This window comes from Cornus florida, unplaced genomic scaffold (genome assembly GCF_030987335.1).
Source record: "Cornus florida cultivar Cherokee Brave unplaced genomic scaffold, ASM3098733v1 CherokeeBrave_3.0.0_Hap2_Chr09, whole genome shotgun sequence".
Classification (NCBI taxonomy): Eukaryota; Viridiplantae; Streptophyta; class Magnoliopsida; order Cornales; family Cornaceae; genus Cornus; species Cornus florida.
The window spans coordinates 93,571,738-93,593,308 of NW_026775579.1; the positions used below are offsets into that span (position 1 = coordinate 93,571,738).

Genomic DNA, 21,571 nt, shown 5'->3' on the forward strand with positions numbered 1-21,571 from the left:
GTAACTAAAGAATTATTTATTCCAGAAGGTGCCAATGAAAATACTTTGGTGTCGTGCTTTGGAGGTACTCATGACAATGAACAATATGATTTTGTGGTATGCAATACTTCATGTTAGTTGCAGCCAAACTCGAGGATGGGTTTTTTTTAAGAGTAGGTGATTGATGCAGAACAGAATTCTGAACAGTTCAACAAGTCCGTTTTCGACCCGAAAGGAGTGTTTTTTTTTTGTGGAAACGACCCATTGAGAAAGACCCACTAACTATAGCTTGTGGGCCATGTTGGTTTTCGGCTGAAAACCTTCGTTTAGGGATCCAAAATCGCGCTTTATTGTGTTATGTAATACCCCGATATTTTAAATGATTTATTAATTGGAATTAATTACTTTTATTTTATTTTTAAATGATGTATTTGATTTAATTTGAATTAATTGCGTTTATTTTAATTTTTAATTGATTTGTTTTATTGAGTGCTTAGATTAATTGTTTTATTTTATTTATATTTCGTGAATTATTGATATGATGATTGTTGTCTGTGTGTTTAATTATTGATTGAATTGTTGGCGTGTTAATTTTATTGATATGGTATAACTTGGTTGTAATTTATTATTTTGTTTATGTGCTTAGTGTAATTAGTTTTTATTATTTAAGTGTCTATTTAATTATTTGATTTATTTAAATTAATTGGATTTGGGATTAAGGGAAGTTGGACCAAAAGATGTGGTATTGGGCTTGTATGATGCCTTATTGGGTTAATTAATAAAGGCCCATGATTATTTAATTATTTAAATGATCATTTTTGTATTAATTATAAATATATATAATTTTATATAAATATAATTAATTAATAATTGTTATGAAAAAATATATATAGAGATATATATTTATGGATATATATAGGTCTATATGATTTAATTAACCCATGGATTAATTATGGAAGGTATATATATATATTATTTAAGAATTATTATTTTATTTGAAAGTCCTAGTAGGAATAGGATTTGGATTCTAATGTGTATAAATATACGCATAAGACTTTAGGGTTAAAGGTTTACACGTTAAAAAAATAAGAGAGAGAGAGAAAAGGAGAAGGCCGACAAAGAGGAGGCCGGCTTAGAGAAAGAGGACATCGGATTTGGAAGAGGCAATCAAGGCTTGAAGCTTCGGTTTCGTTTTGAAACCTTCAGGCGAGTTCTTCTCTAACTTTCCTCTTAGAACTCATAAGGATTTCACCTTGAGTATCAAAATCTAAGGTTAAATTTATTGATTAAATGATGGTTAGAACGGAATATTTAAAATATGAATTATTATATTTTTTTTTTTGGAATTTTAGATTTCTATTGTTGTATATATGTGTTGTATATTTTGTTTACATCAACAGATAGGCTGGATTTGGACCCAAGAGGGGTTAATTAGTGTTTCTAAAATTTCTGGAATTTTTGTTAAATTTTTTGGAATTTTCTGATATTTTTCTGGTATTTTTGGTAATTTATTAGAATTTATTTTTATATATTTATTTGAAATATATATGTGTATATTGTTTATACATATATACACTGTTAGTGGAACGGCGCCTCAATAGGGAAGCAATTCAGTGTGGCGCGGTACATGGAATAATGGTGCGCACACTGATCTAGACCATTAGATTACTTATATATTAATGGATTGATTCAGTGTATTGCGGTACATGATATGTTAATGCACATGCGGAATCCAGCGGTTTGATTTGATTGATGAAAGGGAGATAATCTGGTGCGGGTGCATACATGTGAGCTCAAGTGAGCTAATCTGGTGTGGGTGCATTTGTGTGAGCTTAAGTGAGCTAATCCGGTGTGGGTGCGCTCACAGTAGTGTTTGAGTTCATCCAATTATGTTGCCTGTTTGTGACATAAAATTAAAACGGTCATAACTTAATCATCTTAAATCGAAATTGGGTCATTCTTGAGCTCAAATTCAAGGATTTTTCGTCCTCTTTCCAATGGTACTAATTTCATTATCAGTTTCCCATCCCACTAGAAGATAGTTACGTTTTAGTGAGACGGTGTCGGAAAATTATTTAAACTGATATGAAGTATTTATGGGAAAACATTTGTGACGATATTTAGTGACGTTTAATTTACGTAAATGTCATTAATTAATAGTTTGGTGATGGAAGGAGTTATATATATAATTAATTATATATGTGTATATATGATTTAATTAATTTATGTGTAGGATGGAAGGAATTATATGTATATATATATATTCATTAATGTATATGTATATATGATTCTAAATAATCAAGGATTATTATTGAAGGTATTATACATATATATATATATATTATATAATATATGGGTATATGTATATATCATTTAAGATAATTAAATTATTATTCTTATTTGATATATTATATTAGGCTGATTATTAAATTAATCTTATGCATATAATATGCATTAAATGGTTATGTGTGAATTAATTTATTTTTAAATTTAAAGTTGATACATAGTTGAATTGTAGGCATGGATGAGTTGCCATAGGCGTAAGTATTTTGCCTAAGTATTTGTATGAATAAAATACATACACAGAAAGCATGGTTGAATTGTTAATTTAAAAGTATAAATATATATACTTAAATGAGGCATGGTTGAGTTGTCAATGTATAAATAAATATATTTATAATGGCATGGTTGATTTGCCAAATATGTAAATAAATATACTTGTGGAGGCATGGTTAATTTGTCAATGTAAAAATAAATATATTTAAGGAGGCATGGTTGAGTTGCCAATATATCAATGAAAATATTTATAATGGCATGGTTAATTTGGCAAAGCGTAATTAAATTGTTATGTGTTAGATGATTAAAATATCATCTATGGTTATTGTATGTAGAGACTGGATTAGGATTATATATTCTTAAATTAGAATAATCTAGTACTTACTGGTTAATGTATTATTTTATATTAATAAAATAATATTTGTGGAGACATGGATGATTTGTCAATGCTGAGATTTTGGATATGTGATTTAGTTAAAATCATCATCGGGTTTTGGGATTAATTATAATATGCCTTTTATTATAATTTATTATATAAATGATTAAACAACTGACTAGGATGGGATTAAGGTCAAAGGAGTTTTTTTTTTTAAATGAAATGGTAGATTGGTCTAGGTATGAATATTATTTTAATAATTATTTAATAGGTATGGAATAAACCTATTAACGGATGTGATTAGTATAGTATATATAATTATATATAGACATGTATATCGTGCTTTATTAAAGTTAAAACTTTATTAGATTTGGTTTGATTAGAGATGATTTGCTTATTAGTTTTCAGAGGCCTGGTAGAGTGAACTTGCTCGTAGGGTTTAACCCACGATTTATTTTTCAGGTTATTAGAGGTTCCAGTCTCGAGGTTGAGGATCCGCAGCTGGGAGACTGTCATTCATCTATTCATCTTGTGTACTTTTAAATAGTATTGGATTATCGGATAATGTTTTAAGGGGTCCTTGAGTTATGGGATTTCCGAGTTGTAATTGTTGGAGAATCATTAAGTAATATTTATTTATTAATTTTCTTCAGCGGTTTATTTATTCTTTATTATTCATCTTTGTATTCTGTGCTTGTTAAATACTAAAATTGTTTTGATATTCCTTGATTTTGTGCGCGGACTTAATCAACCCGTGTTCCGAAATTAGGGGGTATCACATGTTATAGGAGGCGTACTGATTATTTCGGAATTTTTGTTCAAGGCCTTAACGAAGTCGGAATGCTCGGAGATTTTTTATTTAGTAGTTTTATTTTATTAGGTTTCTTTCTCTATTTTTCCAGAATTTTTAGAGAGAATTTATTTTTAGGCTTATTTCTAGGATTAGATTTTCTTATGTTATAAGCATTCGTGTCGCAGTTAGTTTCCTTATGAATTAGGGTTTTCTTTCATTATAAATATATGGAATGCAGAGATTTGAATCAATCAATCAATTTTATCAATAATATTTCAGAATTCTATGTGAATTTTCTTTTCCTTGTGGATTCAAGGTACCATATCTTGTGGATTCAAGATAACCCTCGTTCCTTGTGAACAAATTTATCGCTTCCGCTACGTCAATTTATGTACAATAATTAACTTTGCAGAGATGTTTTGAATAGATACAAAAATTTAAGGAGTGAAAAAATTTAAACTTCGGTATGACCTTAAATGATGTCATTTGAGTCTTAACGGTTGCCTTGGCAAATTTGGCTGCCTTTGCTCTCAATTTCAATGGTGTGAGCTCGTTTCTAGCATCTTGATCCAGTGACTGCAACACTGAAATATTTCAAAAGAGCGGTCCAACCACCCAAAAATATAAATTAGGAGCTTCTGTTTCCACATTAACTCTGCTAGCAAACAAAGATAAACCCAATGGCAGATTTCAAAACTCATTGAACACATGCATATTAAGGCCCTCTAGAATCGGTATTCATTTTGTTGTGATGACCGTGAACTCTCATAACTTGATCATCTTTCATATGACGGTTGCTAAATTTTCTGCTTGCAGTATTAAACATCATGGGACATATAGAGCCTCTTCAACCTGTCTCGAGTTGAATATTACCCACAAAACAGACATGATATGCATGAGGGAGTTTGCCACTAAGATGGTTAATAATTACCAACTTTGCTGACAAGATAAGTGAACTGTAGAGTTTATGTAGAGGGAATCAAATATATTGAATTGTACTTTAAACAAGCAACCGTGTGTTATATGGACATGAGCATCCATAATTTAGTGGTTCACTTTATTATCATAATTTTTTTTAATCGTACAGGATCAATGGAACATTTAGTCACAAAGACACAACCATGTAAATTCTTATTATGATGAGTAGAAGCTGTCTTATATATGTGACTACCTTGTGATGTTCTAAGATTCTTAGTTCAGTTCAAAAAGTAGTGAAGTTTCAAAAGCTTGCATTGAGCTAGGGCACAACCTGAAGTCTACAGGAATATAATTCAGGTTTGACTTCAGCTTAAGCTTGGTTTGAAGGAGCATAACACGAACTCTCACGGGATGGCTGAGTTGACATAAGGTCTTTGGGCATGATCCAGATGTCTTGCATTTAAATCCCGAAGGGGGTGGAGACACCCTCCATGACACCAGGAAAAAGAAAATGTCTAACATGAGATAGAGTTCATCTGAGTTTCATTCTACATGAACACAGGTCCCAAAATTCACATGACAACTATAGTATTAACAGTACATGCATATACCATTTTTCATTTTTGTATACAACAATAAAGTATTGATTCCAAAGTTGCACTACCTGTTTTGAGCTGAAAAGGTGGAAATTTTTAGCTTGGGATGATTTTCCTATCTTCTTTCTCAGCAATCCAACTCAATCAAATAGAGTGTTGTTCAGTGGTCAAGACGTGCAATGTTAAATCTTTTCCATTAAACAATAAAAAGAGAAATATGACGGGTTTTTTTCCGGTAAAAAGAGAAATATGATAGTTTATACATCTAAATTCTAAAATATATTATTAAGTGTTATTAGGGTATAATCACATATAGCATCGTAACCAATACAATTCACAGCTTCAATAAGCAGGCTTTTCACTTCCATATTTTGCCTATTAACCTATACAGCCAGTGTCTGGGTGAAAGCTTCTCACTGTTTGGCCTTATCGTAAGCAGCATGTCAACAAAATGTAAAAACCAGAATTCCAGAGTAGATAGCCCACTAGCAGAACCAGAATATAAACAAACACTTGCCTTTCAACTCAATCGGTAGGCCATGACAGTCCCAACCAGGCACGTAAAAAACTTTACGGTTTTGAAGAAGCTGCAAGAGAGAGAGAGAGAGTAATGATGAAAGAATGAAAGAATGAAGAGAATCTGAACATATCTATGTCTACACATATCACATGAGAACGAAGTGCATTGCACCGAAAATTACACAACTTTCACCTCTTAAAAATTTTATTTCCTTTGTACTTCGTATCAACAAACAATGAAAAGTAAGGGTGTTATACAAGTGTAAGTACAAACAAACTCTACCTTCTTTTTCCCTGGGGAAGGTGTAGGTGTTAGGAACATTCATACAATCACAAAAGGTCAGCCAATATGCTCAAGAATAAGTTCAATTTTGCTTCCTGCAAAGTACAACTTATAAAAAATTTCTTTTTGTTGCCTTTTTTTCCTTTCTTTCTTATTTCTTAAACAACAAATTTATTTTCTTTGCCTTTTTCCCTTGTTGCTTTGGAAGATTATGTAGAGATGATTCTGAAAGACAAAAAGTATAATTTTTTGTTCATGTTATTTCTTTTTTTCCTTGAAAAAATAAAAATAGTCAAAGGTCTTATTATTACAAAAAAAAAAAAAAAAAAAAAAAAAGGCGCTTAACTACAAATATGTAAAACATGGAGTATTGGTAGATTCCTCTCGGGTTCAGTTAGGGCTACTCAACAACTGTAGATATCCTTTGTAATGATGTTCTGATGGCACTTCTATTTGAGTAAATCAAAAGACAAAGGCATTTACACTTCTACTTTATTCAATTCAAATATTCAATATCCAACAAATGAGGATTTCCAGAATTTCTAACAAATCGATGGTAAACTAGAACCAACAAAACCAAAGCCTTTCCTTTTCTCAATATGATTCATGCATTTTCAATATTGATTTATGAAGGGGTAAACACTAACCCAAAAGAAAGGGTAATAAGTTAGATATCAGAACTCAGAAGCAGGCAGAAAAACATACCTTATAACGATTAATAATATCCTTCAAAATCTTATTTAGAGCATGACCAATGTGCAAATCACCATTCGCATAAGGAGGACCATCATGAAGAATAAAACTTCCCTGTCAAAGCAATTCAATGTGAGCAGGGAAAAAAACTATATACAGTACCACAGGAACCCAAATCAACATATAGAACTCACCCCACTATTCCTTTCAGCAACTCTCCTAAACACCTGATTTTCATCCCATAATTTCTGAATTTCAGGCTCCCTTACTGCAGAATTTGCCCTCATGCCAAATGTTGTCTTAGGAAGATCTACTGTGTGCTTGTACCTTCCATCTTCCTGCTTTGCCCCTGAACAAGCTCCAGCACATCATTCCATTATGAAAATGATTTGCGGTCAGAAAAGGGAGGGGTGTAAAAATTAAATTTAATCAGAAAGCCATGTGAGTGAATGTTCTATGAGCACCATATCTTTCAACAAGATGTTCATATTTTGATGTCAAAATAAACAAATTAATATACCTTCTGATGCTTTCTTTGCTGCCATAACAGGACCACGAGATCTTCGTTTTGACGAAGAACAAAACTCACTACTGGAATCAGTAGAATAGTATGTCAGGTTTAGGAGAGAGAATACTTTAACTGAAGAGCTTCTTCTGAAATAAAATAAGTTAGTAGGCGTGCTTTTCCCAAAAGACGAGCAAGTCCTCAGTGAGATGACCTGAACATTATTAAATACCCTATATTAGTGACTTAAAAGATGCAATCAGCAATTCAAAGGGATTAAAAAATAAGACTCGAACTCAATTTTTAAGCAGGTACGCGAAAAACAGATATAAACATGACAATAAATCAATTTTCTGTGTCACATGTAACATGTTCAAAAAGGAAAATGCAAAAGCTGGACATTCAAAAAGGCATATAAAGGTTTTACACGGTTATAAGACAAAATCCCATTAACATATTTGTACTTCAAATTGCTAAGGATTTAAAGCATTACTTCTGAGCCAAGATAGGCCCAGCCTTTTCCTTTGAACAGGAATTCAGTGGTTCATCATGTCATGGAACTTTAATATTGTTAGCCAAAGCACACTGACAATTATGACCAAATGTTATAATTGTAGCCTTAATGAAAGCCAGAAACATACGGAAAGGGGCATTACCAAGTTCTGGTCCTGCTACATCAAGGTTTTGGGGAGGGGGGATCTTAGACAAACCTAAACTTTGATAATTTACAAAATGGCTGCTTTAAAGCTCAATCTCCCACCTGTAACATTGATGTTCAAGCGTGAAACGCGAAACCAAACAGTGGCCCTTGAGGCCAGTAACGAACAGTGATCAGATTTCAAAAATGAAAATCAATAATGGAAACTCGACAGCAAGGTTAACAGTTGCCTATGTGTCCTGCAATAGTTTTAGTTCCAACTCTTCAGCCAGCAACAAAGTGGAAAGGCCACTACTATTATCCTATTTGGGCAGAGGAGCATCCTGTGTAGCCATGCTCTGGATGCAATTATGAATTCATAACAATCAAAACCAAGTGGTCCCACAATTTTCTTTCTTCCCGGAATGGCTAAAATAGCTCTTGGAATTTGCTTACACATCCCCCATCCTCTAATTGGTCCTTGAAAATAATGAGTAAATGAGAGGAAGAAGTTCAATAAGGCTTGAAAATGAAACCCTCCTTTCCTTTGCCTCATTCTTCCAAAGAATCAGACAGAGCCCCATGCTCACTTGATTGCCCAAATGGCATTAAAAATTACATGAAAACTTCTACTCATATTATAGGATGGAACTGGAGGGAAGTTGTAGTTTCGCAGGTCGTGTTTTCATTTGCAATAACTTGTACTTGTTGCAATCAAAAAGAAAATAGTAGTTAATTGTTCATCCATTTGATTATGATTTTACGCCGTGGTCTCATTTAAAAATAAATAAAAACATTTTCAAGAACATATATAAAAATATACACAGAAATAAATGTGTAATTGTTGTGAATTAGTGTAACAGCAGTAACATATATGCACGTCTTGGAGACATTTGATCAAACAATTGGCATGCCACTAATTCATATTATTATAATGAACCTGATTTTATTCGAATTTTGCAATAAGTATTAACATATCTTCCTAAACAACACCCCAAACTCATTTCTTCACTGTTAGTCGTCAACCAATTGACAAACATACACTCTTCACATTACAAACATAAATTAACTAAAAACATGAATTAATTCACTACAAGCAGTTTAGTAGAGTGAACTAAACTTAGAACTATAGAAAGCGTGAATAATTGATAATAAAAAATATTGCATATGTACATAGACATAAATATATATATATATATATATATATGAATGTATCTATTATACCCTGTACGATGATGTTTGAATCGACATTTTCGCTTCACTGGGAACAAACACAGTTAGGTTTGAGGCAGCCAAGTGCTTAAAGAAGGAAGTGGCTTCCATTCATTTGTAGAGAGATAATTTCTCCATTGTAGAGAGAGAGATTTGTGGATAAATGAACCAGTACCGCAGGCTCTGTTTTCCGCCTTGGTAGCGTTACTTTGAAATTTTGGTACAAAGCCCCTGCCTCTAATTTATTTGTACATGTCTCCCCTTCTTTTATTTAAATTTAATTGTAACCTAATTCTGGAATAGATTATTACATACATGTACCATAGTTAAACAAGTCACGTCTCTATTTTAATTTTTAATTTTTTTTTTTAAGAGATTGGCCACGGAAAGTGGAGGGCCAAACTTATATCCGAGATTCTGAATACGTTTATATCCGAGATTCTAAATACATACACATAATTTCTTCTTCAATTCTGTTACAAGAGATATTGTAATGTTATAATTTCTATTATAAGAAATATTGTAACGGCATAATTTAAGGATTACGATGATAGAAAAGTAAACACTCTATTTACGAAAAACACAAAGATTTATATTGTTCGATGTTCATATTGAACATTATGTGAAAGATTTCACTATGTAAATAAAGAGATTATAAGTTTCAACTCTAACCTCTATTTTTTTCTTATGTATTCAAGATTCTCTTGTTCCGCACCAGAAAAAAAAAAAAAATGAACCAAATTTTTTTTTTTTTTTTTTTTTTTTTCCTTTCAGAATAAAACCAAACCAAAACAAAATTTGGACCACAAAGTACAAAATCATATCAATTGGCTTGAACAAGTCCAATCTATTTAAGAATTATTAGAATATCATTTTTATTTAGTAGAACAAGTATTATTTTCAAATTGGAGATCAATATATATCTTATATGGTATCCATGTAACTCAAATCATATATGAGAAATAGAGTATCATCTAATTACTGGATCATATACTGACTCGTCCTTTCATGCTGTATTAATCTGTAACCCCGATTCTGTCATTTTTTCTCACCTGTTGAAATTGTTAATTCATGACAAGATTCAACTTTGATGCTGCTTTGTGTACAAAGAAGTTTGAGCTAAGCTTTTTAAAGGGGTGTCATTTGGTCTGTGTGTTCATGTTGATTCTCAGCTTCTAGTTTGAAGATGCATTGCCTGTTACTTGTACCTTCCATGGCAATGAGTCCTGCATGTGAATCCTACTGAAGCTGTGCTCTATGTGATGCACTGAAAAGGATTCCCCCAATGAACAAATGTTTTGCCATCACCATAAGTTTTGAAAAATGGATTTTGTTATGAGTTCCTGAAATGTAGAGGAAGACTAACAATTCCACGTGGCCAATCATGTTCATACCGGGTGAAGGCAAGGATGACAAGGATGACGATGTTGATGAGCACAAAATAATATATATGGCAATCAATTTCTCAATTATATATGTCAACTTAATTTCTTCTGGTTCATAAGATAATACCAAATAAACTACAAAATAATTAAAAGAATGATCTCAACTGTAAAAACCGGATGTTAGATTCTACCATTCCCTTCCAAATGCATTCAGCACTATGCAATAAATAGCCTTAATTAATTTGGAAAGAAATGTCAAATAAAAATTCAGATTGAAGCTCTATTAGGTTTCACATTCCCCCGGTAAACGAAAGAAAAAACAAAAAAACGCTGAAAATTACACAAGAAACAATGTCTAGAGCAACACGATAACATGTCCCAACAAAATTTCAAAGATGCAGTTTCTTTTCTACGATACAGTCCAGCATTCTTCATGTTATATTGGTTGATCCAATCTGCATTTTGCCATACAGTGCCACAGGAAGGCTTTTCGACAAGCTGATCAAGAACGGACTAAATCAATAACTAAACCACAAGCTCATGAAATACCAATGATTAATATCCAACTTAGTTATCATTCATCAAATAAGCTAAGATAAACACCTGCATAATTTTAGAGTCAAACAAACAAAAACTTAGAAGTTACAAAGAGATGAGGGATGAAGCCTAAAAAAGCCTATTCAGCCAAATTATCCCCTCAGCAAAAGCTAGTTACTTGTGTATACAAACCGACACCTCTAATATGCCGAGTGCTTCTCACTGAACCGTGAAAAGAGCTTCCTGAAAATGGCATTGGCAAACGGAAGAACACCCACAAGTGCAATCTGAAGTTGCTCCGAGCTGCTAGTCTTGACAGAGATCTGACCGCTTGATTTGTTGTTCAATCCAGCCCGAACAGCCATTTTAGAACTCCGTCCAATAGAGAACTGAGACTGGAAGTTGCACCCCCACATAAGGTCACCTCTCCACCTCATCAGAGACAAGCCAAGCGTACTTTGGTCCTGCCCAATAGGAAAATCTTTTTCCCTGAGACGTACTTCAAAGTTGGCCCCATGTGCTACATCACCTTGAGATCGGATGGCTCCAATACATCCCAGCAAAACAAGACGTTTTCCAAATGCAATCTGATCCTCAATCTTGAGTCCAGTGGCCACATTTTCACCTAAAAAAGTAAGTGATACCCCAGCTGCTGTTTTATTCATTTTGAAGTTCTTTATTTTGGTTTCACCCTTGAGGATGTAGGCAAGCTGCTTTCCAATTGTCTGGATGTCAAATCCTGCCATGGTTGATCCATTCTCTCCATGCTTTGCTGCAACAGCTGAATCCAAGTGGATATTGAACTCCTTTTTATCTTTTGTTACTTGAACAGCAATCACTGCTGGGAACAGACCAGCGATGGCAAGACTCTCTTCAATACTCACTCCTTCATATCCACAATCATGGTCCCAACCATGTAACTCCATAACTGGCCTTGCAAGAAGGTGGGATGTGGGTTCCAAAAACCGGTACCTGTAAGTGGGATTATCACCATCAAAAGAAAGTGGGAGTACCATATCGGGCAACGGAACTGGTACAGTTGCTGGACTTCCATTTTCTTGCTCCTCATCTCCCCCCATGTATTCATAATCGTTCCCACCATCTTTACCTTTCCTTTTCATCTCCCTCAGCCTTTTCACTTCCTCTGTCAACTGCTTCTTCTGAAGGAGCTTTACTCGATAATCGTACTCCTCAAAATAAGCCTTCTTGTGCTCCTTGCTCAGCTTAGCAATCTGAGATCTCCTCAAAGGCTTGAAAGGAGGAAGCTCGTCATATTCATCCTCACTTTCTTGATCAGTATCAGAGAAATTTAGAAGCTCAATATCTGAGTCATTATCCGCACCACCGTGGTCAGCAGAGAGTTTTGGATGAGCTTGAGGCTGCAATTGAGAAGATAACAAATAAGATAGGGGTGGGGAACGACCCTGAAAACCAAAGAGCTTCTGATAATCAAAGGGATCTTGAGTTTTCGCCACAGAGTTCACTTCCGATAAGATCTTCATTGAGTAGCACAAGAGCAATAATTGGGGTATCCAACTTTCTCCGTTGGGAAGCACCTTTTGTCCATCTCCATTCTCCTGACACAATGGGTGGTTTTCGACCAGACATACTGGATTCATCATACGCAGATCACCAGCAGCTTGGCTAATCAACTGTTGGATAATACGTGATTGTTGAGCAACAAAGACCTCATAGCTTAAGGGTGACCCAGACAGTCCGTCTGGAGGAGTAGAAGCAGCATGGGTCAGAGTAATTATAGCATTATGCAATATTGATGAACCAAGAGAACTAGTGATTGACCTCAATAATGGTAAATCATTAAGATCTCTTGTTTGTGTGTCTAACCGATCAACATACAGGATAACATCTGGAGGGCATTTTTTTGTGAAGTTCTTTATGGAAGCCAAAACTTTAAGGTTAAAAGATTGTTCCATGAAAGAAGATCTGAGACCAGGTGTGTCCAAGACCCTGACCTTAACCCCGTCTATTGTTCCAATAATTTCTCTCACAGCATTTGTTGCAGGCCCAAATGCATCAACAGTGGCTTTCTCTTCACCAAAAATGGAATTTATGGTTGCACTCTTTCCAACTCCAGTTTTCCCAATAATCAGGATGTTCAAAGAAAAGTTTATATCATTATTACCCTCTGCTTCAAGCTCCATGGCTGTCCTTTTGGCCGATTCAAGACTGAATGCTTGATGTGAAGGCCTCCCAGCAGCAAGGACCAGCCTGTATAAAACCTGTGCAGCAATGGAATCTTCAGGAGACCGGCCTACTCTCTGGACAAGCCTCAAAAACTTCACTGTTGTCACTTGCATCTTCTCAAGCTTCTTCTTTTCTTCTTCACTTAAGTATTCCTCAGATTCACCCCTAGCTGTTAGCACAGAAGGAGTAAAAATATTGGGACGGTTTGGTTGCGGAATAGGTCCTGGCGAGCTCAACAAGGCACTTAAATCGGCAGGACTCTTGAGAGAGAAAACCGTGGAACTGTCAGCAGAGGTAAACTTAACACTGCCGCCATCCGATCCAGCACCTGTTGCTGCTTTCAAAAGAGCAGCCAATGCAGCAGAATCAAATAGTTCTTCAATTTCAGTTTCGCATTCAGTGTCAGCCTCCTCATCTGATTCTGCCATAATCTGTCCATCAATCATCTGCAAATGATTATGAGAACTCCCTGCACCTGAAAAAGAAGTGGGGTCTAATCTCTGCTCCAATCCATTCATTCCTTGCTTGGCCGTATCTGATACTCCAAATATCAAAGGTTCAGCATCATCGTCTGAAACTGAAAATTCATTCTTTTCTTCTAATTTGCTTCCATCACGGTCCGGTTCAACTTCTGTTTCTACTTTTTCGTCCGGGTTCAAACTGGAATCTAGTGACAATGGTCCAAGGCTATTGAATTTACTACAGAAACCATACTCCATTAAATCACCTTCAGTAGTATGACCATTCCCAAAATACTTGGTCTCCGGAGTGTGGTATGGTTCCGAAATTTCGCTATGGTCCAAATACTGAATTCCATTCCCCCTAATAGCACTGTCAATGGATTCAACTCTGCTGGCTGTCAAAATTATGTCTTTGGTTTCACTAACAACTAAATCACCGTCATCGGTAGAAAAAAGTTCCTTATTGGCTTGAAGGGGCTTAGACTCACTAGGATTGTCAATCACATGACTTTCTTTATCAATTCCAGTAGCTGTACTTGCACTACCCTCCGCTGCTTCCTGTTCCTCTTCCCAGTTAATCACCATTTCTATTTGGGTTCCAGCATTGATTCCTAAAGCAGCATTATCGCCCAAATCTACCCTATCTCTCTCCTCTGTAATATGTTCATTGTTTCCAATCTCTTGCTGCTCCACATTTTTGGGTGCTTGAATTTCTTCCACCAAGTGCTTCTCATCACCATCTAATTCTGAATTTCCAAACATAATATCATCTGGACTTTCCACCAAAGACTCGACTTTTGCTTCTTCAGTATCATCAGGACCCCTATCTTCAATTAATTCAGCTGAAACAAAGCCCTCCCCAGCATAGTCCTCTGCAACAATCCGCTCCAAAGCCGAATCCTCCACCACTTCCACATCCAAAGCCGGCTCGAATTCGGACTCATATTCTTCTCCTTCTTCAACCTCCCAAATCCTAACTTTAGGAGCGCTATTGATCCTCTCCAAACCCCCATTACCCGGGACCCGAACGGCACCTGAAAACCCATCATCCTCCACTTCCTCGATGCCCAAAGCATCCTCGTCACTATCCCCAGATAATTGGGCAAACGGCATAACTGGCTTAGAAACAAAAGGCCTAGAAACAACATGGTCCTTAACACCACCACTCTGTTCTACAATTTCTTCATCTGGGTCTGTTAGATTAGGCCTAGAAACAACAAACTCCTCAACATAATGAGTATCTTCTAGGATTTCATCATTTGGGTCTGCGGCAAATGGCCTCTCAGAGGCCGAATCAAACTCATCCTCACCACTCACAAAACCCTCATACTCAGACCCACTATCACTAATGTCGCTACTTGAACTAGTGATACTGTGTTTTTGACCTTTTGTTGTTGTTATAGAAAATTCAGAATCAGAATCAACAGTAGGAGGTGCTCTGATAGGAAAAGAAGAACCTGATGAGTTGGAAAGAGGAGAGACTACCTTTGGCTTTGGGTACAGCTCAGCTGGTGAATGGGGGGTCGCCTTTGTTGCGAAAAGAGGGACACCATGAGGGGTCGAGTCCATGGGCACACGCGAGCGGTTGCTGTTTTCTTTCTGGTAAAGAAAGAAAAACACAGATGCCAAAGCAACTGTGAGAAGACAAAGCTGTCTTTCGGAATGATGGGTTAGGGTTCTTTGTGATGGGGTTTTGAGATTGTTGTGTTTGTATTTTCTTATTATTGGGGTTGTGGTTGGAAACAGTGTTAGTTGGTTCGGTTGGTACAAAGAGAAAAGCCAATCATATCGGCTGAGATAAGGTTGGGAACAAATCTTCTTGTAGAGTGTTTGTCCCTTTTGACGATCTGGTCACGGTATAATATCATATCGTATTAGGAAAAATATATATCATATATATAAATATTGAATTACACACACGTGACAAGTTGTCAATATTATCAAATTTTTTAAAATTGTGTAACATATATATTACATATGTCAGTATAAATTATAGTAACATGTAATATATGTGAATATGAAATGTTCCAGAAAAGTTTCTCTAAATGATTTACCCAAAGAAAAAAAACCACTAAATTTTAAGTTGAGGTTGAATCCTTCAGGCGAAATGTATAAAATTACTTACCAAAAATTGATGGATAAATTATTTTTGTAAAATTTTAATGTAATTTTTCTTCGTAAATATTTTACGGTAATCAAACATCATAAAATAAAAAATTTCTAAAAAATATTTTACATCCAAATAAACAGAGCCAAAATTACAATATATTTGGTAAAATAATTTCGAAGAATCAAAGAAATGCACTAAAGCAGTATGAGAGGGGTTTTTATTCGGTCAAAATTAAACCGAGTCTAAAGTGATGTTACTTGGACATTAAATTATACTACTATCATACTATAAGATTATATGAAATTTAATCTATACCAGGAATTTATTTATATTAGAGTACAAGGAAGTGCAATATGTAACATCAATTTTTTTTTTTTCCCTTTTTTGGGTAAAGGATGTTTAATATTATGTTACTTTTGTCGGTTTGTGGCATTTGCCCAATAATTATATAATTTTCAAAAAAAAGGAAAAAATTTAAACCTGAACAAAAAAAATTGTATTGTGTTTGCTTTACCATTCAAAAACCATGCCAAGATGCATTTACCATAACTCACAAGTAAAAGAAACATGTCATAAAGCACCACGTTCTATGAATGATGATAGTGATGCAAAATCAAATAATTAGTGCCTCTCTTTTTATATATATATTTTTTCTGGTAATTTATTTATTTATTATTATTATTTTTTCAGTTCTGGTAAATAACAAATAAGTGTCTCTTGCAATCGAATCAATACTATTTCACATTTTCTTAAGCCAAACGAGATGAACCATACATTTTGATCTTGATTTCTTTGGTTCTGCCACAAACAGTCATATACAGCCCTTTGCTTAGAGCATCATTACAGTCTAATCCTAGATTGACTATCATTTACATAAACTGAAATCTGAACCCACCACCATGGCTGAAGGTTACCCCTGCTACTGCTGCCCACGCTATGGCTGATGGTGCAACTGTTGGGAAACGTGCTAGTTTTAAAAACTTTTCGAGGGATTTAAATTCATAGATCTTGATTCATCACTTAGAGACAAGTTTTATGCAAAAATAAAACATGATGTATCATTCAATTAAAAGATTGAATACTTACATCAAGGTTTGAGTAAACCTTAGATCTCTCTTCTAAAGTGAATGTTCTCACTTATTGTAGATCCCTTTTGCTAGACACCTTTTCCATGGATCTCCATCTTCTTGGTAATTCTTTTGCCTTTAGGAATCACTCATATGCCTCCATGAATGACCTTGGAAAACTAGGCTTGTGGGAGTCTCCATTAGATGAGAACATAAACCCTAATTTTCTAGAGAGAGAAAATTTATTCCTTTTTCCTTCTCATAAAAATCACACCCTAAAATATACATAGACCATGTATATTTATAGGCAACATAAAAATAAAGAAAAGGAAACAACAAATCCTTCTCCATCTCTAATTCATATGTCTCAAATCTAATATGATTCCAATATCAAGTTGGGCTATGAGTGAGAATCCATTGGGCCTATTATTTTATTGGCTACAATGAATTAATAATTGGCCCGGTCCATGGACCCAATTCAATTAATTCATAAATTAATTTCTACTCCACTAAAAGAAATTAATTGAACTCCAATTAAATAATAAATAACCTCTAAGTCAATATTGCACTTTGACCCCTCTATGCATAATTAGTTATCGGATAAATATAGCCATCAATCCGACTACTTAATTAATATATTTATTTTGGTACCTTTGATTATTTCTGGCTCGATCACAATAAAACATTTGTTTGACAAAAATAATAATTTAAATAAATAAATATATAATAAATCATTTTGTCTAAAAACACACGAAGGCCTTCGAATTTACTTTGTGATCAACCATAATCAATACAAAATAAATACAAGTAGCAATGATGCAAATATTGAAAATATAACCCTCTAACTATTAATTACATAACTACCCAAAGTGTCGGTCTAAGGATCCCGAAGAATCCGCCGAACAAATCAAAGTAATTATTAATTAATAAAAGAGTCTATACTTTTTTCATGCTTAAGAGTCAAATGCCATGACGGTGATAGGGAGTAATTGCATACGACGGCTCTCGCAATATATCTCAACCTAACGCGGATCCAGTTCAAGTCTTAATTAATTATGAGTCCATCCATAATTACCGACTATGAACAATTTATAATTACTATTTATATATCATGCATTGATTGTCATCACATACATATATATAAATATTTCTTGTAATTAACTGGACACTATCAATTTCATAGTGAATTGAAACATAATACATTGAATTCACCAATTATATAAATCATAAATATTTCAGATATGTCAGGAACATATGTCAATACAATCCAGATAGGAATTTGCTATGCCAGGGCATATAAATCCCAACAGCTCCCACTTGCCCTCATAGCCAATTCAAATTGCACCTAACTTCAATGTTATCCAGATGATGATCAAAATTATTGATCAATCACACCTTTGATAATGGATCAACAAAGTTGTGTTCCAATGCAATGTTTTAACTACAAGTGCATTTTCTTGCCGGACAATATCATGTCGAACATGATACTTCCTCTCAGTGTATCTTGTTCCTCTATGGAACCTTGTGTCATTGGTTTGGACTACTTCTGCACTATTGTCACAATATAGCTCGATAGGCAGGCTAGTATGCTCCACAACCTCTAAATCAGTGAGATCAAACCAATAGGCTTATATTGCCACCTTTAAGGCTGCAATATGTTCCACCTGCAGGTTTGAGTCAACAGTTGAAATCTGTTTGACAATCTACCAACTGATTTCCCTTCCATTAAGTGAACATACACTAAGTCATGAACCTCATAGTATCTACTTCTGATTGAAAATCAGAACTAGCATACCTGACTAGGACCATATCATCACATCCATAAATGGGTATGATATCATTGATTCTCCTTAGGTACTTAATGATATTTTTCACAATAGACCAGTTGTCAAGTCCAGTATTGGACTGATCTCTACTGACTATCCCTACCATGTAGCGGATGTCCTGTTTGGTATAGACCATGGCATATATGAGACTCTCATATGCCGAAACATATTGTTCCAGTCTCATTTGCTCAATCTCCTCTGCTAGTCTTGAAAAACTACTTACTAGAGAGAGCGATCCATATCAATAAAGCAAGAACTCATTCTTTGAGTTATGCATACCAAACCTGGTCAAAACTTTATCAATGTAGGATTATTAAGATAAGCCTATTTTCCTTTTAACCTGATCTTGCAAAAGCTCGATCCTAGGAATATAGCTTACATCTTGAAATTCCTTCATTTAAAAGTAATTGAACAACTACCTTTTAATTGATGACAAAACTTCCACGTCATTATAAATGAGTAGGATGTCATCAATATATAGAATTAAGAAAAATAATGACATTCCCTTGTACACTCATGATTTATTCACTAAGAAATCTTCTGGTATCTTTTTGTAGATTAACTTGCCTTCCATAGGAATCACCCTACTAGAAAGTTCTACAAGATCCCAGAATTTATTAGAATACATAGATTCCAACTCTGATTTCATAGTAACTCACCAAAACGATCTGTATCCACATCGGTTCACGCTTCCGTGTAGCTTACTGGGTCCAACTCATGTTTAACAGGGATGTCCATAATGGTCTCACCTAAAAACATGATTCTGTCGAATTGGATGATAATCCTCTCACTACATCAATGTACCGATGCAAGAATCTGTGTAGTAGATGATGCTAACGCATCAATAGGGAATTCATATATTATTCTCAATCTCTATAATAAGTGTGTTCACATGTGGTACATCTGGTACTCATACCAAATTCTCTAACATTATGCTACTAGGTATGTGATTCATAATATGATTCTCCTATAGATAAACAGTGAGTGAAAACAATCAACTTTTATCTTTGAGATCATAAAATAATCCATCCTAGTGACATTTAGAGTAGCTATCAAATCTAGCATGCCTATGATCTGATTCCAACTTACTTGTCCATATCAAACGCACGTGTGTAAGACTACCCCATATGTGCATATGATTCAAACTAATATTTAGTCAAAAACACAGCTCAACGGTATCCTTGAGACAGACTAAGATGGAATGCAGTTCATAATGCGCATCGATGTCATTAACGCTAAACTCTTAAATGAAAGAGATAATGTGGCATTACTGATCATAGATCTAACCATGTTAAGTGGAATTCTGTTATTCCTATTTGACACCTAAATTAATTTAGCGTCAATTGCGGAAAACTGGTACACATCACCCTCATTGACCATATAGTCTTTGCACTATCCCAAGAAATACTCAAATACTCGATCAGATCGAAGTGTCTTGATAAGTTTACCTAATCTGAGCTCCACATCAGTCTTGACCCTCTCGGAATATACCAAAAGTATAAGACTTGTGTCGCAACAGGTAAATTTTTCCAAAACGTGAGTAATCTTGATTGGATGTTCATAAGACTACACGTGTACGTGTGTACCGACTCCAATTGTTCTTTATGTCTATTTCATTTGGCTGATTAAGCCCTTAGAGTTATCTATCCTTCAAAACAAGATTCACAAGTTTGGTTTAGGCTCCTCTGCCTCACTAGGTAATAAACCTTCTTTAACCAATCTTTAAATCTCATTTTGATTGATTACAACCCAAAAATAGACACCAAAAATACAATGAGTCAGGAATAACAAATTTTCTCTTAACATTCAATCTAGAAGATGCAACATTAGTTTCTACATCCTGCAAATCTTAAGAGCTTGTGATTATAGTATATTAACCATCTTTCAATACACCAGAAGCAATCACATATCTATTCAATTTTATAAAACCAGTTTTACAAAATAACGATCTAGTTTTTATAAGCCAAAAGTGAAATAAGAATGAGATTGCGTTTCACTTCTGTGCATAAAGATAGTTCTCTAATACTAATATCCTCATACTCTTTAATTTCAGATGTAATACTCCCACTGACTTAGTTACAACCTTGGCATCAGGTTAAAAGATAAATATATACCCATATCATCAAGGCTTCTGGATTCCTGAAATCCTTACAATAAATTGCAAACATGTTTAGTGGCTCCAGAATCTATCCATCAGGAATTAATAGATACAACCACATAACATGGCTCAATGATTAAATATATATTTTCCTATGCCACGTCATTGCTTAGACAGTTTGTCCTTTAGTGTCTTAGTTAACGGCAAAAGAAACAGTTTCATTCGCCCTCAACATACACTGCCTTATTCCCTTTAACCTTTTAGATACCTATGTTTTGTGCTAGCCTAGTCCTATTATCATCCTTCTTCTTTGCTTTGCCCATCCACTTGGGCCTAGAAGAAGATGGTATAGACTAGGTTAGATTGATAGGAACGCCCATACTCTTGATTATCCCTTCTTCTGTTACCAATTCTATAAGAATATCAGCGAGTATGAACTCAAACTGATTCCTTATTTAGTTCACTCTAACAGAGTCGAATGAGTTTGGTAACAAGGCAATAATCATGTCAACTTGAAACTTACCATCCAAGTCAGCCTTATTGATCTCCAGCTAATTTTTAAATAATAAACAATCATTTTCCAAAATTTGATTTCAAACTGGAGTTCATCAGGCTATCTTGATGGTATTTAAATTTGACACAGTACTTAGGCATATGCTCTATCTAATCTCACCAAAATATCTCATTGACATTTAATATGATGCTTGAAGAAAATAAAATAATACAAATGTTAGCTTTGGAGTATATTCGAGCTAAACTCTGGAATATTGCACCAAGTCATATCATTTGCCTTATCTAATTTATTAAAAGCATTA

At 34.6% G+C, this 21,571-nt stretch overlaps 2 protein-coding genes across 2 annotated transcripts in view; both read right to left on the reverse strand.

Moving 5' to 3' along the window:
* LOC132275286 (isoleucine--tRNA ligase, chloroplastic/mitochondrial) overlaps nt 1–9,256 on the reverse strand; it is a 30,330-nt gene extending 21,074 nt beyond the window's left edge. The window contains exons 1-6 of the mRNA XM_059776746.1: nt 9,080–9,256; nt 7,234–7,432; nt 6,908–7,062; nt 6,726–6,827; nt 5,736–5,805; nt 4,176–4,288 (exon numbers count right to left, since the gene is read on the reverse strand). Coding sequence (XP_059632729.1) covers nt 4,176–4,288; nt 5,736–5,805; nt 6,726–6,827; nt 6,908–7,062; nt 7,234–7,432; nt 9,080–9,178 — 738 coding nt within the window. The 5' untranslated portion in view covers nt 9,179–9,256. The remainder of the gene's footprint in view (nt 1–4,175; nt 4,289–5,735; nt 5,806–6,725; nt 6,828–6,907; nt 7,063–7,233; nt 7,433–9,079) is intronic.
* Nucleotides 9,257–11,007: 1,751 nt separating this feature from the next.
* LOC132275288 (translocase of chloroplast 159, chloroplastic) lies at nt 11,008–15,438 on the reverse strand. Its single transcript, XM_059776749.1, has one exon. It carries the CDS (start codon nt 15,222–15,224, stop codon nt 11,190–11,192), a length of 4,035 nt encoding a protein of 1,344 aa, XP_059632732.1. The 5' UTR covers nt 15,225–15,438; the 3' UTR covers nt 11,008–11,189.
* Between the last annotated feature and the right edge of the window lie 6,133 nt (nt 15,439–21,571).

Excerpts from the sequence above, each read along its gene's own strand:
- LOC132275288 (XM_059776749.1), bottom strand. The coding sequence starts at position 15,224 with ATGGACTCGACCCCTCATGGTGTCCCTCTTTTCGCAACAAAGGCGACC.